The following is a 16,241-nucleotide window of genomic DNA, read 5'->3' on the forward strand; positions in this document are numbered from 1 at the left end:
TGGGATAGTGTATATGTGTTTGTGTGGTTAAGCATGTCAATATGAGTTAAATTCAATCCAAAAATCATTTAAAGGGGCTTTTAAATTATGTATGTGACATTTACCAATTAAGATGATATTGTGCTTTCCAATTTTTAACAGCTAAAAAGTGGAAATGAAGGTTTTTAAATTACTACAGTAGATAGAGGTTAATTTTTTCAATAGACAATAAAAAAATATTTAATTTAAAAACAAATGTATGATATTTTTTCTGCAAAAAATATTGGTGATGGTGATTTTTTTCACAGTTAATTAAAAATTTAAAACTTTTCGCTCTCTGGACTAGATACCTCCTCTCCTCTAGAGGGCGCGCTACTCTGATTTGTAAAAACGCCTCAACAGCAGAAAAGGTGATTGACATTTTCCTCCACCAATCACATTTCAAACCCAAACATTTAAGCCAATCGGAACCTTACAAATAACTCATCTGGGCAGGGGCAGCTAAACGGCAGTTTTAGATGCTTTTTCATTTAGGAAGTTGTCAGTGTAAATAGACCTCGGATGTTGGCTTTGTCAAAGACTTTACGAATCGATAGATTTGACACTCTCCGAGGAAGTATTATTTATTTTTTGACGCTCTATCTTGCGACAGGTAGGACTTATTTTAGCTTAATTTCTGCATAGCTCTTATGCTAACCGTACGACATTACAGCAGCGTCAGTTAGCTGTCAAACACCCCTCTCGGCTTGGGGCGTTTTTAGTCTTTGTTTTGGGCGAGCACCGTGCCATTCGTAACTCCAGCCCTCCTCTGAAGCTCCTGTTCACTGTTTGCGTCTCCCCCGGTCCTCCGTAGTGCTCAGTATGGGTGAGGTGGAGCTCTCCTGCCGGGCTTATGTGAAGATGTACCTGCACGCCTGCCTGTTTCCGCGCTGCAGCGTCAACGGGCTGCTGCTGTCGTCCTCCGGCTCGGCAGGTGGCGCTGTCTGCGTGACAGACTGCGTGCCGCTCCTTCACTCCCACCTGCCGCTGGCCCCCATCACGCAGCTGGCCCTCACACAGGTGTAGTGCACAGTTTGGTATCACCTACTAGTCACCGCCTGACTTTGCTCTACTTTTCTTTTTTACTGTATTGGCTAATTAAATACAACATAAACGAAAAAAGTGTCCCCCATGTTCATGTTTTCAAACCCTGCCTTTTATTCAACAGTCCTAAATGTTCTTTTTTATTTTTCATACTGCACATTTAAGTCTTAACCTCTTAATTTCTTCACATTTTGCCTGGTTAGTTAGAAATAAATGCAGCAGTTTAGTTAAATATGCTTGAATATAAATGCAAGTACAAGATGTTTGAGGCAAAGTGTCTCTTCTTCTACACTGGTCGAGTACTTTTATGCAAACTTGTTTTTATCATTTTCAAGAATAGCTCTCCAGAGGGACGGTAATAGATCTTAGTAGTGTGTTGGCTACTTCTTGTTCTGTAAATTAAAAAAATCCCACGCTGTATTTCTGAGTTTTGGAGAGTGTAATCCATCACCGGTGCTGCTTCCATGTTTGCTTTCATAGGGTGTTACTGTAAATAAACAGTTTTTTTTCCCAATCTGATGCTTCCAGATAGAACTGGGCATCTGAGGGTGGTGCTGTGCATTTATAGTTTTATCGGTTTTGAGATCCCAAAGCATGACAGCACCTCCTCCGTACTTTTGTGCTTTTCAGGATTTCACATTCAGACTCATCACGCCACAATACGTCACCACTAAACGATTCATTAGTGATCCCTTTTTTCTGTAAATATATGTTTTTAAAATCATTGTTCCTTCTCTTTAACAGATTGTGATCAAATAAATTAGTGTAATAATACTGAACTGTGGTGACTGTGCTGTTCTGAGTTTCTCTTTTTTTATATTTTGTTACCTAAAACAAGCAAAGTAAAAGAAGACATGTTGTTTTTGGTACATTTTAACGACTCTCTCCTTAGAAATACATCTTGGTTTCAGATATCAGTTATGTCCTCAGTATGTGTGAGATTATTTCCAGGGTGAACTAGATGCAGGAATCAGATACAACCAGCAGCTGAGTGGGTTTTAAGTTGTATCTGTCTGTGAGATGTTCAGAACTGACGACATTTTTCTGTTGTTTTTTTTGTTGTTGTTGTTTTCAGGTGGATGTTTGGTGTTCACAGACCCAGCAGAGGATTGTCGGGTACTATCAGGCCAACGCCTGCGCGTCAGACAGTAGGTGAGACTGACCCGTGTGTTTCTGATGTGGAGCGCCTCGGAGGATTTGTGTTACTTGTACATATTTTGTCAAATTGTAAACCTTTCCATCGTTTGTTGACGTTTTTTTTTTTTTTTTCTTTGGCAGCCCGACGCCATGTGCACTAAAGATAGCCGATAAGATCACGGAGCAGTTTGAGAGTGCAGTTGTGTTGATGGTAAGAACATTTATCTCTTCCCTGTTAGCGAACAAAAGTGACGATTAGTGATTAGATTAGTGATGATCACTTTTAATGAAAAGTGTTTTGATATCCAATGATAATAAAAATAGTTTGTTTTGGGTTGTTTTGTTGTTTTTTTTCCCCCTCGCAGCTTGACGGAAGTAAAATGACTCCGGATTACCGAGTTCCTCCGATCGTCATGTACGAACGCAAAGACTCAAGATGGACGCTCAAAGACAAGCACACGTAAGACCGAGCTGGAGGCACATCATCGCAGACAGGCACAGCATGACCTAAAGTTCATGTCTGCTTCACGTTTCCCTTTGATGAAGTAGTTTAAGTCATGAAGGAGTGACGTTTTCAGAGAAGTATGGTAAACAAGCACTTAGGAAAAATGGCTGCTTTAGCTGTCTGTTCTCACATGAGATGATCTTAGTGTAAACTCTGGCAGGCGATGTGTTTTTCTTCAAGGACCCACTGGGTTTTAGGTTCTTCAGACCGTCTTGTTCCAGTGAATGGAAGTAGCTGCAGTTTGAGCCAACTCTCATTCAGATCTTTTAATGGAAACCGGCCTGCTTCGCAACGAAGCACAAGGCGTCCGAGTGTCTTTGTTGCGCTCTTACGCAGTATGCTGCTGTAATTTGGATCGGAAAAAAATGTGGAAAAACGGGTTTTAGTCCGAAGTAACGGACGTGGCTCTGTTAAAGTTCTTGAACAGATGCTAATTCTGCTGCCCATCTTCTGTGCGGTTCTGCTCAGGATCATGCTGCGGCAGTGGGAGGAGACCCGGGCCATCGCCGGCCAGATGCTGGAGTCGGGCGACCACCTGCTGCTGGTGGACTTCGACAGCCACTTGGACGACATCACGAAGGACTGGACCAACCAGAAACTGAACGCCAAGATAGAGGAACTGTCCTCGCCGGTTAACGGGAACATTTAACCCCCTTTTAGAAGCAGCGCCAGTTTGTAGCCCAAGCTGCACTTATTTATGTTTTTAGACCCGGTGACCTCCTTAACAGATGAGATTTTTTTTTTTTTTTCTCTCTCAAAAACAGACTCACACAAAACACCGAGTCCAGGAGGATGTTTTTATTTTAGTTGAACAAAGACAACCATGTATAAATAATATTTACATCTTGGTAGATCTCTTTAGTCTTCCACTTTTCCATCATGTGCCAACCCTAAGAACTGTTTGTTTAAATGACTAATCCACCTTAAAATCACTTCAACACTACGACTCTCCTCTGTGTTTATTTTGGGCTATTTGAGTATATTTTCACATCCCAAACAGATCTAACACACAAGTCCTGCATCAGGAGGTAAACATGAAGCATGTCAGGATGCTGGTCTGAACCTCTGACCCTGTAATGTAGTTAAATGTGTTTATTTACACTAAACGCTCCTGTGGTCACATATACTGCTTATAAAAACGTGAATCACTTGTAGATATGTCTACACAGGAGCAAAAATATAGTCGTGACTAATGTAACACAGAAAGAAAACCTTCAATTTTCAGTGTATTAAAGGATAAATTGAACATTTAACTAAAGCTCAAGCTTATTATAACACGCTATTTTTTTTTAATACAGATGCATAAAAAACAAATTAGCCCCACCTTGTGTAACTATTTGAGTTAGCTAAATTCAAATGAAAGTGTTAAATTTTTCTTGTCGTGTCTGAAAACATTTAATACGAAAGATTCAAAACTTCACTGCAGGACTCCTGTACTTCAACCCCGTTTGTGTCGACATCCGAGGTTTAAACGCGGCGGGAACAGTTTGAAATCTAAGAACATTACTTTAATGCTCGCCTATATTTTACAGAGGTCTCCCCCCCGAGATTCGTCGTTTGAACTGAATCCAACGAGTTCGAGTGCTGCTGTTTCCTCTCTCATTGAGAACATTTTAATCTATTTCAACTAAGAACCCATGATTGTAAAATAAATCTTTGTGTTAAAAAACTAAATTCAACTAAGAGGAAAGGTTACATTTGTTTGTACAGAGAGTAAATCCAGTAACAAGTACATGAAACAACTATATTTACTGAAATATGAGGTTATTGAGTACTTCCTTGTTTTTTGAGTGAATTTGTGTTTGACATGACAGCAGTTTGTTTGACCGATTATTTTCTACACCTTTAGTTAACGAAACATAAGAAAGTGGCTACCAGTTAAAAGAACCTAAAAAAAGAATAGAAATTTTCTGCCTCTTCATCATCGTTCCATCTGAGTGTTGGTCTGTAGTGTTTCAGAGCTCTGATCTTAAAGGTGCTGAAGTTTCGCTGCTCAGCTTCCAAAGTTAAGCAGGATTTTCTTGAAGTGCTTTAAAGTCTGTCTTTGTGCCCTCAGTTTGCTCTGAAGGCCAAAACAAAAAGAAAATCTGCCTCACAATTAACGGGCTTTTATTTTAGCAGCTTCACATTCTAAACTAACTTTGGGTGCTTTTATTTTGGTGACTGCTGCGATGATTTCACTCAGGTTCTTTCCCTTTTTTGGGGGGGGGAGGGGCATAGTTTGGGTTTTAAACCAGGAGGGTCTCAGGCGGTGGTCTCGGCGGACGGCGTGGGCACCGTGACGAGGTTCAGGGTGATTTCTCCCAGCGGGGACTGGCTGGCCAGCGTCTGGAAGACGGAAATGGTTTCGAACACGGACACGGCGTTCTGCACCTGCTGTTCGGCCCACGGGAGAGAGATCTGCGGAGGAGGAAAAAAAACAAACAAAAAAGGTGCGTTCGTGTTAAAAAGGTTCTCGCGGCTGACGGGTTTCTCTCTGTTCGGATCGATTCGTCAGGCTAAAATGGAGCTGGCGCCTGCAGCTGTGGCGCCAGATGTTGCTCGTCAGTCAGTGGCTCTCAGACCTCCAGTAAAAACAACACAAACTTGTGTTATTAAAGCTTTGGCTGTTTTCCTGTCTTAATGTCCAGATGTGACGCTGGAGCAGAAACAAGGTTTTCCCACAGGGGTCACCTGTGAACTTCACCTTTGACCCTGTGAGTCTGAAGTATTTACTTTTCTGTCTGTAGGCCATCTTTAAAATGTATGAAAGTAAAGAAACAGTCCTTCATTTTGAAAAATAAAAATGCTTCAAATTCACACTGTCGCTTTACAGCACGGCAGCATCTTTTAAACTGGATCTCAAAGCTTCAGTTCTCAACAACAGAGGAGGACGATGCGCTTCATCTACAAATAAAGCGGTGAAGTCTGATGATGTGTTTTCACTCTGAAGGGAGGGGCTGATGTCAGCTCGTTCCACGCTGTTCTGACGTCACCCTTTAGCTGTCGGGTCACATTTTTCTCGCGGTTTCGGTCAATGATTCGACTCCCCCCCCTCAGCTTTCTGTAACGCACCTCCTCTGCTGTCATCCCCTCCTCGCAGGATTCAGAGGCCAAAATACCGCCTACTTCACTGTCAGTTGTTATTAAGTGTGAACGATCCGTGACATTGTGCATTTCACACTAACACCTATCCCATAATTCCGTCTGCTTTTACTGACTTTCATTCATTTTCTCTCGAGCGTCCCTCCACCTCTCCAGGCTCTCTTCCACCTGCTCCCCACCCTCACTACAGAAGAGTTCTAATAAGTTCTAACAGTTCTAATTTATCTCTATTTGTACTCATTTTCCCACAAATGTCTCACGTGAAGGACTCACACAGGTCTGCGTAGTTCATCAAAGTATATTTTCCGCGTTAAGCTACAGTGGGTTGCCGAGTCACGTGGTTTCCTTTACCTGAGCGATGATGAGTTTTTTGGTCGGGTCTTCGGCGTTGCTGAGCTCCTCGCCAAAACACAGAGTGAAGCTGCACTTAGGCGGCTCACCGCCGTTCGTACGGAAGTGGTCCAGCTCTGAAGAAACACGAGACAAAAAGGCAGATTGACATATAAGTGAAGGAGACTTAAAAAAAAAAAAGATTAAGAGTTTCAAACTGCACTCCTTCCACAATAAATGACTCCTATTTTAAAGCTTGAATTAAAGCTGACTCAGCTGTTTACTGGGTTTGGAAATAAATGAAGGAGAAAGGACTTCGACTGAAGTCTAACACACTTATATTTGGGACGTCCTTAAAAATGACAATTAAGACTGAAGCAGTTTGTTTTAAGATTGTTTTATGTGAACTCAAAAAGTGCTGTAATGTCGTTCTTTTTAACAGTAAAATGTATAACAATAATTATGATTCCTGCCTGCAGAAATAAAGACTTAATGAAGTTATTCTTCTTCTAACTGTTATGTTTTGTATTAAGGTTTGAAATGCTTCTGTTCTTTGTTCTTTGTGGGAACTGAGGAAGACTCTGGTCCTCCCTTACTCCTTTCTGCACCTGGACTTGGCTCATTTGTTCTCAGTGATTCCTCACTCCCTGGTTTTATCAGATCTTCTTTGTGAGAAACGAACCTGTTTCAGTAACTGTGAAAAAGTGTGGCTGAAAATGATGTAATGAAGCCTCCCTATAAAAGTGTAGGTTGTTTTCTTTTGGGGCTCTTCTCCTGACTGAGTTCAGTGAGTGGGGTGTCCGAACACTCTTTTGCCTTCAGAATAAAATCCTTTATTTGAAAGACAAAGATCAATCTTTCTCTTAATTCTCTGAAACAGACATCTCACTACTCGTTGATTATTTTATTGCCGCTACAGTGTTAATGTGGAATATTATCCGGAATCAATGCAATAATCAGGCTGTATCCACACCTGATAGTCCGGTGGACTCTGTTCGATTGGGGACCAAAATGTCAACATTTGTTCCATTTTCAGCTGCTGCGGTTCACATTCACACTGCTCTGAGTCAATTGACCCAAACCCTTTGATCAACCTGTTCCCCCCCTCACCTGAAGGTGGCGCTGCACCAAGAACTACTGAAGGAAACGACACGAAAACCTCTGAAGAAGACACTGAGCGCAACTTCCTTCTTCTAGAAAAGGAAACAAAAATGGAGCGGCGCCAAATTTTAGCGGTTTTAAGATTTCTGTTTTAACCACGAGTCATTTTTTCCTGCTAGTGATAGAAACACGTGTTTGTTTTGGTTGTATTTACCCAGAAGGCCCTGTGCTGTAGTCCACTTCCTGCTTTTGGAGCGGTCTCCGGCCCGCTTGCGTTCACATATGCATTCAAACGGCGCCAGAGTTCACTTCGACCAAAGTTTTAGGCAGACCAGAGTTCACTTTTTTGGGTCCGTATCAGAGTTGGATTGTTCACACCTCCCCAAACGAACCGGATTTTCCAGGAAAAAGAACTAGAGTTGGATTGCAGCGGACTGAACAGGGCTGGTGTGAACACACCCTAAGTGAAGCCCTAACATCGTTTGAAGGAATGCACATCACCTGCCGCCTCTCATACAACAGTTTGGAATATTGTGATAATATCAGAGTACGTGTCCACATCAGATTTAGCTCAATATTTGTAAAATCGACACTTTTAATTTCTGGATTAAATGAACCAGGAATGATTTTTTTTTTTTAAATCGAAGCAGCAGGTCTTTAAGAGGTTGTTTTTGCTTCTTTTAGTTCTTTATAAAAACCTGTGTAAATTTGCTTAAATATCTCTTTTTTTTAACCATTTGGACAGTTGGACTACAGCTCTGTGTGGCTCTGAATCTGACTAACTGGAACAAATTACTGCCTCTTAGTTTCATTTAACCTCCAGGTTCTTCCTGTGCCAAACACTATTTCCTGGATTTTAACTTAATTTCTTACGAGATCCAACATTTTCCCCATGTTTTTTTTTTTTTTATCCCGCCCAACTCACGCTGCTTGAAGACGTCTTTGCTGAAGAGCAGCACTGGCTCGGTGTTCCTCTCCATCCTGTGCAGGCCCGACGTGGTCGTGTGCGGCCCCGTCCAGAAGATCCGGCCCTGGCAGAACCTCTTGCCGTACACTCCCTGCGGCGTGGAGGTCAGCACGATTCCCTTCTCCATGAAGGGCAGCAGGGTGAAGAGCGCCTGCAGCTCGGGGCTGGCCGGCAGCGTGGACGGCGGCTCCGGCAGCGGGACGCGGAGGAACCTGCCGTTCAGCGCGGCCGGGGTCGGAGGGATGGAGGAGGAAGGCAGGTACATGATCCGGACGTCGGAGCTGTGGATCTGACGATTCAGGACTTCCTGTCCTAGATAGTGAACGGCCACGTTGAAGGAGTCTTGGACTGTGGAGGCAAAAACACAGCGGAGAATACAGTCGAGCTTTTCAGGGACGCGACTATCTGCAGTGTGACAGCTGTGAATGTTTATTACCTCCTGCTATAGCAGGAAACGTCTCCTCGATCCGCACGTCCAACCTGATCTCATCCACCGCTGCAGAACAGAAACAGGTGGGACAGAAGAAGAAGAAGAAGAAGTGATCAATCAGCCGATTTTTCTGCTGCAGGTTTGTTTCCAGGGGGCTCAAAATAAAAATCGCAGTAAAAAAAAAAATTTAATTCAGCTGCTTTTTACTAATTGACCAAAGAGATTTTGTAAACGTTTGTCTAGAAGAGTCCCTGTGCTATCCCCGATCTGCATAACAATGCAAAATGTGATTTTCTTCAGAATAAATGGTGATTTTCTTCCTCGGCGAGTTTGTTTTCGACCATCTTTGTCGATCGACTGCCCCCTACTTTTTCTAAACAGCCTCCTACTCCTGAAACGTTTGAACCTCCTGTGTTTTGTTGACATGAAAACCGATTATTAAAACAGGATGCTTTGTGCCTCCGTGTGGTAATGGCTGAGAGTTATTCACAACAGATATTCTGAGTGCTAACAGATCACACATTATTCCCAAGATTTGACCAAAAGAGCAATAATCTGACAATATGCATTCCCTCTAGAACTATAATAGGCTGCATTTCTCTGGCTGAAACCTTCATAATGCATATTTATACTGAAAATACACAAACAACAATTAAAAACTATAATAGACGAGTCCCATGTGCAGCGTTTCAGGTTATATTATGAATTACATCATTTAAAGTTCAACTAATCTGACAAATTATTATATTTTTTGACAAAGAAAGGTTCATTTACTCAGTTATTCTTTTAATAAAGACCCATAGTTTGCATGTTTATAGTTTAAACGCTCAAACTTCTTCCACTTGATTTGTGTTTTTATTTTATATTACGGTAAAGAACCTATCAGAGCTTTTATTGGATTAAATTTGTGAGACCCGAAGATTTTCTACAGCCCTGATGAGTAGAGAAGTTTTCAAAGAAAAGCGTGGCTCACCGTCTCTCTGCACGGCGGCGCACTGAGAGGGTCCTTCTGATTGGACGGGCTCGTTGTTCTGCAGCAGCGACTCTTCCACGCGCTGCAAATCAGGACAAAAAAAAAAGAGAGGCTTTTATCAAAGCAGGAGCAGGAAAAGAGCATCTGTCTGACTACAGCAGTGGGTTTTAGCCTTTTTCAGTCCCTCCAGGATTCCGTGGGCATTTTTTGTGATTGTTGCAGCTAAAATGCCTGATTTCGCAGGGCGTTTTCCTAAAAGTTGCGATTTTTTTTAAAAACTAAAATCAATAAACAACCATAATTTTAATATATAAACCAAAAATACTTACTAGTTTTGTAAGATAATTACCAACAAACATTGACATTCTCAAAAGGTGCTTTATTTGAGAACTTTGATAGCTTCTAAACTGACATTCATGACCATTTCTGGATTGTCCCTTGTCTGCAGCTCTCCTCACATGTTTTGCAGACACAAAGTGTTTGTCGATACGTTTATGTTCCATGATTACACTGCAGGACGTGCAAAACAGCTTCCCCCCACTCTCCTGCAGCTGGGGAGGAAACTTTGTGGGCAAATGTGAAGCATTAGCGCACATTTTGGCTTCGGTCGCTGCTCCTGCACGCTCCCGGCATTCTGATGTTAACAGGAAGTGACGTCACGTGTCTTCTTCGTTAGTTATTTGGGGTTATTTTGTATTCCGCACTACACAAACCCACAAAGAAGAGACTAGACCGCAGAAACGGTGGCGAATCACTTTAGAAACAATAAATATTGGGTTAAAGTTTCGGGAAAGTTGCAGTGTTTTGGGCAAAGTTTGCGTTAATAGTTGCGATCGCAACATCGCGAAAACCTGGAGGGTCTGCTTTTTCATTCAATTTGGTTGCAGAAATTCATGTTTGAATTTGATTATTTAGCTTTTAATCCAACGAAAGGTTCCTGAAGTGGTTTTAATTTATTGTAAAAGATTCAACTTGAGTGATTCCAGCACTCAGAGGAGGTCTGGCTCTTTTAATCTGTCTGAACTCACCAGCTGAGAGGTGACCTCCTCTGTTTTTATCTGTTTGACCGGAGCGGCGTCTTCACTCTCAGAATCGCTGCTCTTCCTCTTCAGCTTCAGCTTCTTGCCGCCTTTTTCTTTGCTCTTCTTCTTGGGGATCACCACACCTGGACACACAGAGAGAAGAGGGTGTTTTTTAGCATCAGACTGGAAGCTGTGTTGTTCTCCTTCTGCGGGGGGCGCCACAGCGAGCGAACTCTGCGCCCTTCCTGACGCGACCTGGGCTCAAACCCCGCAGCCTTGGGATTGCGAGACAGCGGCACTGACCACTAATCCATCCCCTTTTCATCAAACCCTAAATATCCTGAGGAAAAACAAAAAAAAAGCTCATCCGGGGACACATTCCTTCATAATTTCCCTCCAAGCAGTTTGACGTTGTTATTTCTTTAGGTGCTCTTAATCAGTAGCTCTCTCCAGACTTTCTGAGGATCTTTTAAAATCTTTCCTTGGACTTTGTTTGCCTAAATCTTGCTTTAAATCCAGGAATGTTTGCCTCACACCTGAATTAGAAACCAACAGCTCACACTCCCATCAGCTGATGTGAAACGTACACATTCGGTTTCCATAATAAACTTGAAAACGAGCTGCATAACTCATGACTGTGTGAAATCAGTAACACTGTGAGTTCTTTTTTTACAGGTCAGGAGTGAAAATAAAACCATCTGAGTCTGACTCATCAATTGTCTATAAATGAGACGCTCAGGAGTCAACCTTTAAAACCAAAAGATCCATCCCTGCCTCTTTCCTCCCTCAACACAATCTGCAAAATGAGCTGGAAGGATGAAACAAAGGGAGCGCAGCTCATATAAAAATGATTATGAAATTAAAGCAGTATGATAACCTTGGCTTCACCCGGATTAATGGTAAGTTGGAAACAAACTATTCATCCACACTGAGGTCGTTCAAAGAGCTACCGCTTCGCCAGCGCGCCGAACGTGTTGCGCCACCCGAGGCGAACGCCCTTCATACGTGCGCTAAATGGAGAGCTCGGTGTCTGCGCTGCCGGCTGGGTCAGAGGTCAGCTTTCTGATCTGGACAGTATCCGGAGCAGCCCAACTCAACCAGTGGGTTCTGATCCGCCTCTGTGCGTCCACATCAACGGGAGCTTCTGCTGTCGCACACTCCACCGACGTTTTACTGATCTGAATAGCAGGCTGCACCACCGGTCGGGACAAATGTGAAGAAAGAACAGAAGAGGACGTGAATGCGGCAGAAGTAACAGACTGTGCTAATTGTTAGGTTCAAAGTTTATGTTTATGACACTTTTCCCTCGATACTTGAGACGTGCGTTCAGCTCTGACACTTTGCCTTGATGTACAAATTAACCTAATAATCTAATAATGGAGCAAACCAAAGTCCTGCTGGAGTATTATCCGACACGTAGAACCAGACTAATGATGATCCAAGCTGTACTTACAGAGAGCCTTTCTAGCCAATCAGGACACTCGAAGCACTTCACAACACACACATTCATACACCACTCTACTATGTCTCTACAAAACCAACCCGAAGAAATCATCTATAGCAGAGGTCCCCAACCCTCGGGTCGTGGACCGGTACCGGTCCGTGGGTCATTTGGTACCGGGCCACACAGAAAGAATAATTAACTTACAGTATTTCCAGTTTTTTTTTTAAATTTCGGAGTCTGAACAACATTTATTTTGAAAAATGACCGGATTCGGTCCACTACATCCATCTATGACTCACTCTTGATTAATGTCAAAACGCTCATCTAGGTCACGTGATACGTTACCGCTAAAAACAAACCCACAAGCAGCAAAATGAGTAAAAAACAAACGTCTCTGGAGGCCTGGATGGGACCGTCTGGTTACTGAGAAACAGGCACAGGGCTCCCACTGATTCAGCGTTATGGTGAGTTGGATTCTTTGTGCACTTTATATTTGTGGTGTATCTTCTTTTAAAGGGCATGTTTAAACATCGCCATATTGACCAGAGAACATCAGGGGGAGGAGAGGGTGTTATTCACGTTGATAACGCAATACCAGGACGCAGCTAACAAAGCTGCGAGGACACGTTGGATTTACGTTTATTATGTTTTTAAAAATACCCCTGTTTTCATGCCGGTCGTATCATTTTAGTTTGTTGTATTTATCCGCCACACCTTTAAAGGCTGGTCCGTGAAAATATTGTCTAAAAATGAACCGGTCAGTGGAGCTAAAAAGGTTTGTGAACCACTGATATTGTGAAGACTGGCCGCCGTCAATCCTGCAAAAATCCTGCAAAACGCAAACCCTAAAAGCTTTTAAACACAACAGCTGAACTTCTCGTTTTTTAAAGACGTTTCGCTTCTCATCGGAGGAGGCTTCTCCATTCGAACTGAAAAATGTGGAGTTTGAAGCTTTTTTCAGCAGCAGTGAGTTCACGTGACGCGGTTATTTTGGATTTTCGATGTGACCCCTGGATGTCCTGGGAAGTGCTACTTCCCGCTGTTGCTATATACGCTTGTAAAGGAATACTTTTGTACTAATCATCACAGAAATCGGCATCAATACGAAGTCTGCGTGAACCGCGGTGAGGGTTTTTAGTCTTAGTTTTATATGAACTCGCTGATAGCTCGTTAATCCAATCCGACTCAAACTCTGTTTCTCCAAACTGAGGTCATTCAAATAATCTATCTACAGCAGGTAAGATGTTCATTGTTTATAAGCTGTTACACAGAACCCCACTTCAAAATGGCTGAACTTTTCTTTTAGCCTTGTTTTACATCTTAAAATGATTCAAACAGGGTTTTTTTTGCTTAAAATCTTCGAAGACCTGATATTTAATTAGATTAAAAGTCAGAAATTAAACCCACCAAGGCCTCGGAAACATTCAGTCCTAATTAGCTTCTGATTGAAAACGATTTAACTAAAACAGTTTGGAGAGTTTTATTAGAAATTCTCACATTTATTTTACCTAAAAATTGTCAACCTTTACTTAAATAGAATCTGTCTCCGCTTTTACTTTTTGTTTTTGTAGCCCTAACCAGGTCATTTTTACTCCTCCGCCAACTTTCTTCATAACGTTCGGTTAAAGCTAACATTACTTTTTAAATTGATTGATAGTTTTTGCTTTTAAAAAAGGGAACTTTGTGCTTTCCTTAAGATAGATGCCAAACACTTATAATCAGCGTGTGGGCTATTTTCATGTTTCTAGAGGGGATTTCTTGTTGATGACTACTTAAAATAGCTGTGACCATCATCTTTCTAACATTTTATTCCCCAGCAGAACATCAGCTACTAACTGGAGGTAATGAAGCAGCGTTATTCCTCCGAGGACAGTCAGCAAACAGAGCTAAACGCCATAAAGCTTCCGTCTGAATCGAGCTGTGTGGACTCTCACCCTGTTCGCTGATGGGCACGAGGCGGTACACCTTGTACGGCTCTGAGATGTCCAGCTGGGCTCGGTCCATCTCCTCCTTGAACTCGGGGCTCTTGTTGAGGGCGCAGCGCAGGCGGGTCTTCCAGGCGGCGGGGTTGTCCTGTCCGCCGTCCGCCAGCTTCCCTTTAAACTCTGCCCAGGCCTGCGGAGGGATGGTGGGGGGGGGGAAGTTTGGTCACAGACAGGCCCACGGCTCAACAGAGCCCAGCGAAAGACAAAAACTAACGTTCCCGTTCTTTTATTCTAAACAAGTTCGACTCCTTCAAACCAAACATCACTTTCTCAACGATCAGCCAAAGCGGTCAGAGAGCGTGTTCACCTTAAAAAGTGCAGCGTCCTCGTCCTTCCGGAAGTCGTGCTTCCCCGCGTGCTTCCAGGGGATGCGGAACATGGTTTTGGCCTCGTCGTCCCACACCACGCCGGGGTACTTCCCGCTGCTGACCTGGGAGAGATCAAACACGGCGGCAAGAAACGTCAGCTGCGCACAACAAGCACCGCCGGCGCCACCTGACAGAGGCACTGCGGCGGCACGTGCTAGGAAACCGGGCGCAGCATGCTGATCGTGTACTTGTTTGTCTGCCGTTAATATACCACACTGAAGAAAGCCACAAGCCTTACCAAGAAAAACACTACAGAACATGACAGAAGAGACAAAAAAAGGACAACTAAATACCTGCAGACACTACTCGGGGCTTACAAACCCAAACTACTTGTGCAGATTTCTGATTAAAAACTGCATTTATCATCGCCGCCACAGCCAAACGACCTCAAAAATACCGGTCACTTTTACAGATATTGACCTAAACTTTGGTGTGGTAGTAGCTGAGAGTCATCCTCAACTCATACAGAGCGCTCACAGCTGCCTTTAAAGTTTCACCATTAATGATTTGGAGTTTACGCCGGCTAGCAAAACATATCATGAACCACCTGTATGTGTTTAACTTCTGCTGTGAACCCAATTCAAAATGACAACCACTTTATAGTGACTTTAGATGCCAGAAAGTGGCTATAATTCAGTCAATTTTACGGATATCGAGCTAAAATGTGGTGTGGAGTTGATCACAACACAAACAGAAAGACAGGAAAACATTATCGCTACTAATGACAAAGGGAATTATAAGATAGATAAGTGTAAATTCAGCTTTTCACAACTCTGAGCTGTTTTTTTTTTCTATCTTCTATACAGTAACAGGGGTAAAATGTTTAATATATTAAAAAAAGGTAGTTGATGCCAATAATAGGACACATTAATGCACAGTGCAGCTTGATGAGCTGCCAGCATGTCATGATGTTATTATGTTATTTTGTCGTTACAGAGTTTTAGCTGATTGTCCTTTAAATTAGAGGAGGCTGGAGGCTGAGTGAAAACTTCCGGTGTCACATTTTTAATCTTCTGAACCAGCCAACTTCATGGGACTCTCTCTCTTTCCTTCCTAACCCCCCTCCACGTCCTTCCTTTCCTTTTTTTCCTCACACACACACACACACACACACACACACACACACACACACACCTGCTCGACGATCCAGGAGCGAAGTCTGCGTGTGGATCTCATTCTGCCTGCGGCCATGACTTCACTTAAAATAGCTAGAAAAACAACAAAAACGATGAAACTGAAACAAAACAAAACAATCATGGCTAAATATAATATGTCAAAATATTCTGTCCAGACAAATATGAATTAAGAATGATGTAAATTCAAACTAAAAGCATCACTAAAAGTCGATGAAATCCACGTAACAAAACGACTGAACTTTAATACTATGTTTCTTAAATTTGACGTTTTTTAAGCAGAGTCTGGATCTGAAATAAAAACCCAGGCGACAACTCCCGCCGCCTGCTTTAATAAGAAGTAAATCAATAAATAGACGCTAAGGTGTTAAATTAAGGAAGTGGATTTGTTTCGTTTACCTCAGTTGTGTTTCCTCCGCGGTGCCTGCGGACCGTGTGACAGACCAGCTCGGCTGCCTCTCGGCTCAGACTCGGCTGGGGAGCCGTTTCCCCGAAATCACGTGACTTCTCTGAAACGCGCGCCCCCACTCGCCGCCAGGGGGCGAGAGCGCGCCGGAACGCCCGCCGCCCGCCACCAAAAGACAAAGCTGGATGATAATGAATTCGCCTGTGCCAATATCTGTCTGTTAGCAAAATATCTCATGAACCATAAGACGAATTTTAATGAAACTTGCAGACTGTGATCATTAGTTGTACCTCT

General features: G+C 42.8%; 2 protein-coding genes across 3 annotated transcripts; one reads left to right on the plus strand and one right to left on the minus strand.

Annotated features, from left to right (window-relative positions):
• The first annotated feature begins 479 nt into the window (after positions 1-479).
• emc9 (ER membrane protein complex subunit 9) lies at positions 480-3,868 on the plus strand. The gene is made up of 6 exons (XM_017414109.3): positions 480-631; positions 833-1,038; positions 2,138-2,214; positions 2,341-2,410; positions 2,565-2,659; positions 3,173-3,868. The coding sequence occupies exons 1-6, from the start codon at positions 541-543 to the stop codon at positions 3,351-3,353; spliced, it is 720 nt and encodes a 239-aa protein (XP_017269598.1). The 5' UTR covers positions 480-540; the 3' UTR covers positions 3,354-3,868.
• irf9 (interferon regulatory factor 9) lies at positions 3,455-16,031 on the minus strand. Of its 2 annotated transcripts, none has more exons than XM_017414107.3 (10): positions 15,941-16,031; positions 15,543-15,616; positions 14,348-14,470; positions 13,990-14,170; positions 10,618-10,754; positions 9,590-9,671; positions 8,623-8,682; positions 8,145-8,534; positions 6,140-6,255; positions 3,455-5,104 (listed from the first exon to the last, which is right to left on the minus strand). In XM_017414107.3, the coding sequence occupies exons 2-10, from the start codon at positions 15,597-15,599 to the stop codon at positions 4,949-4,951; spliced, it is 1,302 nt and encodes a 433-aa protein (XP_017269596.1). In that variant the 5' UTR covers positions 15,600-15,616; positions 15,941-16,031; the 3' UTR covers positions 3,455-4,948. The 2 variants fall into 2 exon arrangements, with proteins under 2 accessions (XP_017269596.1, XP_017269597.1); XM_017414108.3 differs by having other exon boundaries at positions 15,543-15,642; positions 15,941-15,974.
• Between the last annotated feature and the right edge of the window lie 210 nt (positions 16,032-16,241).

This window comes from Kryptolebias marmoratus, linkage group LG21, assembly GCF_001649575.2.
Source record: "Kryptolebias marmoratus isolate JLee-2015 linkage group LG21, ASM164957v2, whole genome shotgun sequence".
NCBI classification, from domain to species: Eukaryota; Metazoa; Chordata; class Actinopteri; order Cyprinodontiformes; family Rivulidae; genus Kryptolebias; species Kryptolebias marmoratus.

What these genes read in the sequence shown, in the direction of transcription:
- emc9 (XM_017414109.3), top strand. Translation starts at nt 541, where the DNA reads ATGTTGGCTTTGTCAAAGACTTTACGAATCGATAGATTTGACACTCTC. An exon ending in CGCAGCTGGCCCTCACACAG is followed by an intron (nt 1,039 to 2,137) that starts GTGTAGTGCACA and finishes TGTTGTTTTCAG; the next exon opens with GTGGATGTTTGGTGTTCACA. An exon ending in ACGCTCAAAGACAAGCACAC is followed by an intron (nt 2,660 to 3,172) that starts GTAAGACCGAGC and finishes GGTTCTGCTCAG; the next exon opens with GATCATGCTGCGGCAGTGGG.
- irf9 (XM_017414107.3), bottom strand. Translation starts at nt 15,599, where the DNA reads ATGGCCGCAGGCAGAATGAGATCCACACGCAGACTTCGCTCCTGGATC. An exon ending in AGGACGCTGCACTTTTTAAG is followed by an intron (nt 14,171 to 14,347) that starts GTGAACACGCTC and finishes ATCCCTCCGCAG; the next exon opens with GCCTGGGCAGAGTTTAAAGG. An exon ending in CGCCGCCGTGCAGAGAGACG is followed by an intron (nt 8,683 to 9,589) that starts GTGAGCCACGCT and finishes TCTGTTCTGCAG; the next exon opens with CGGTGGATGAGATCAGGTTG.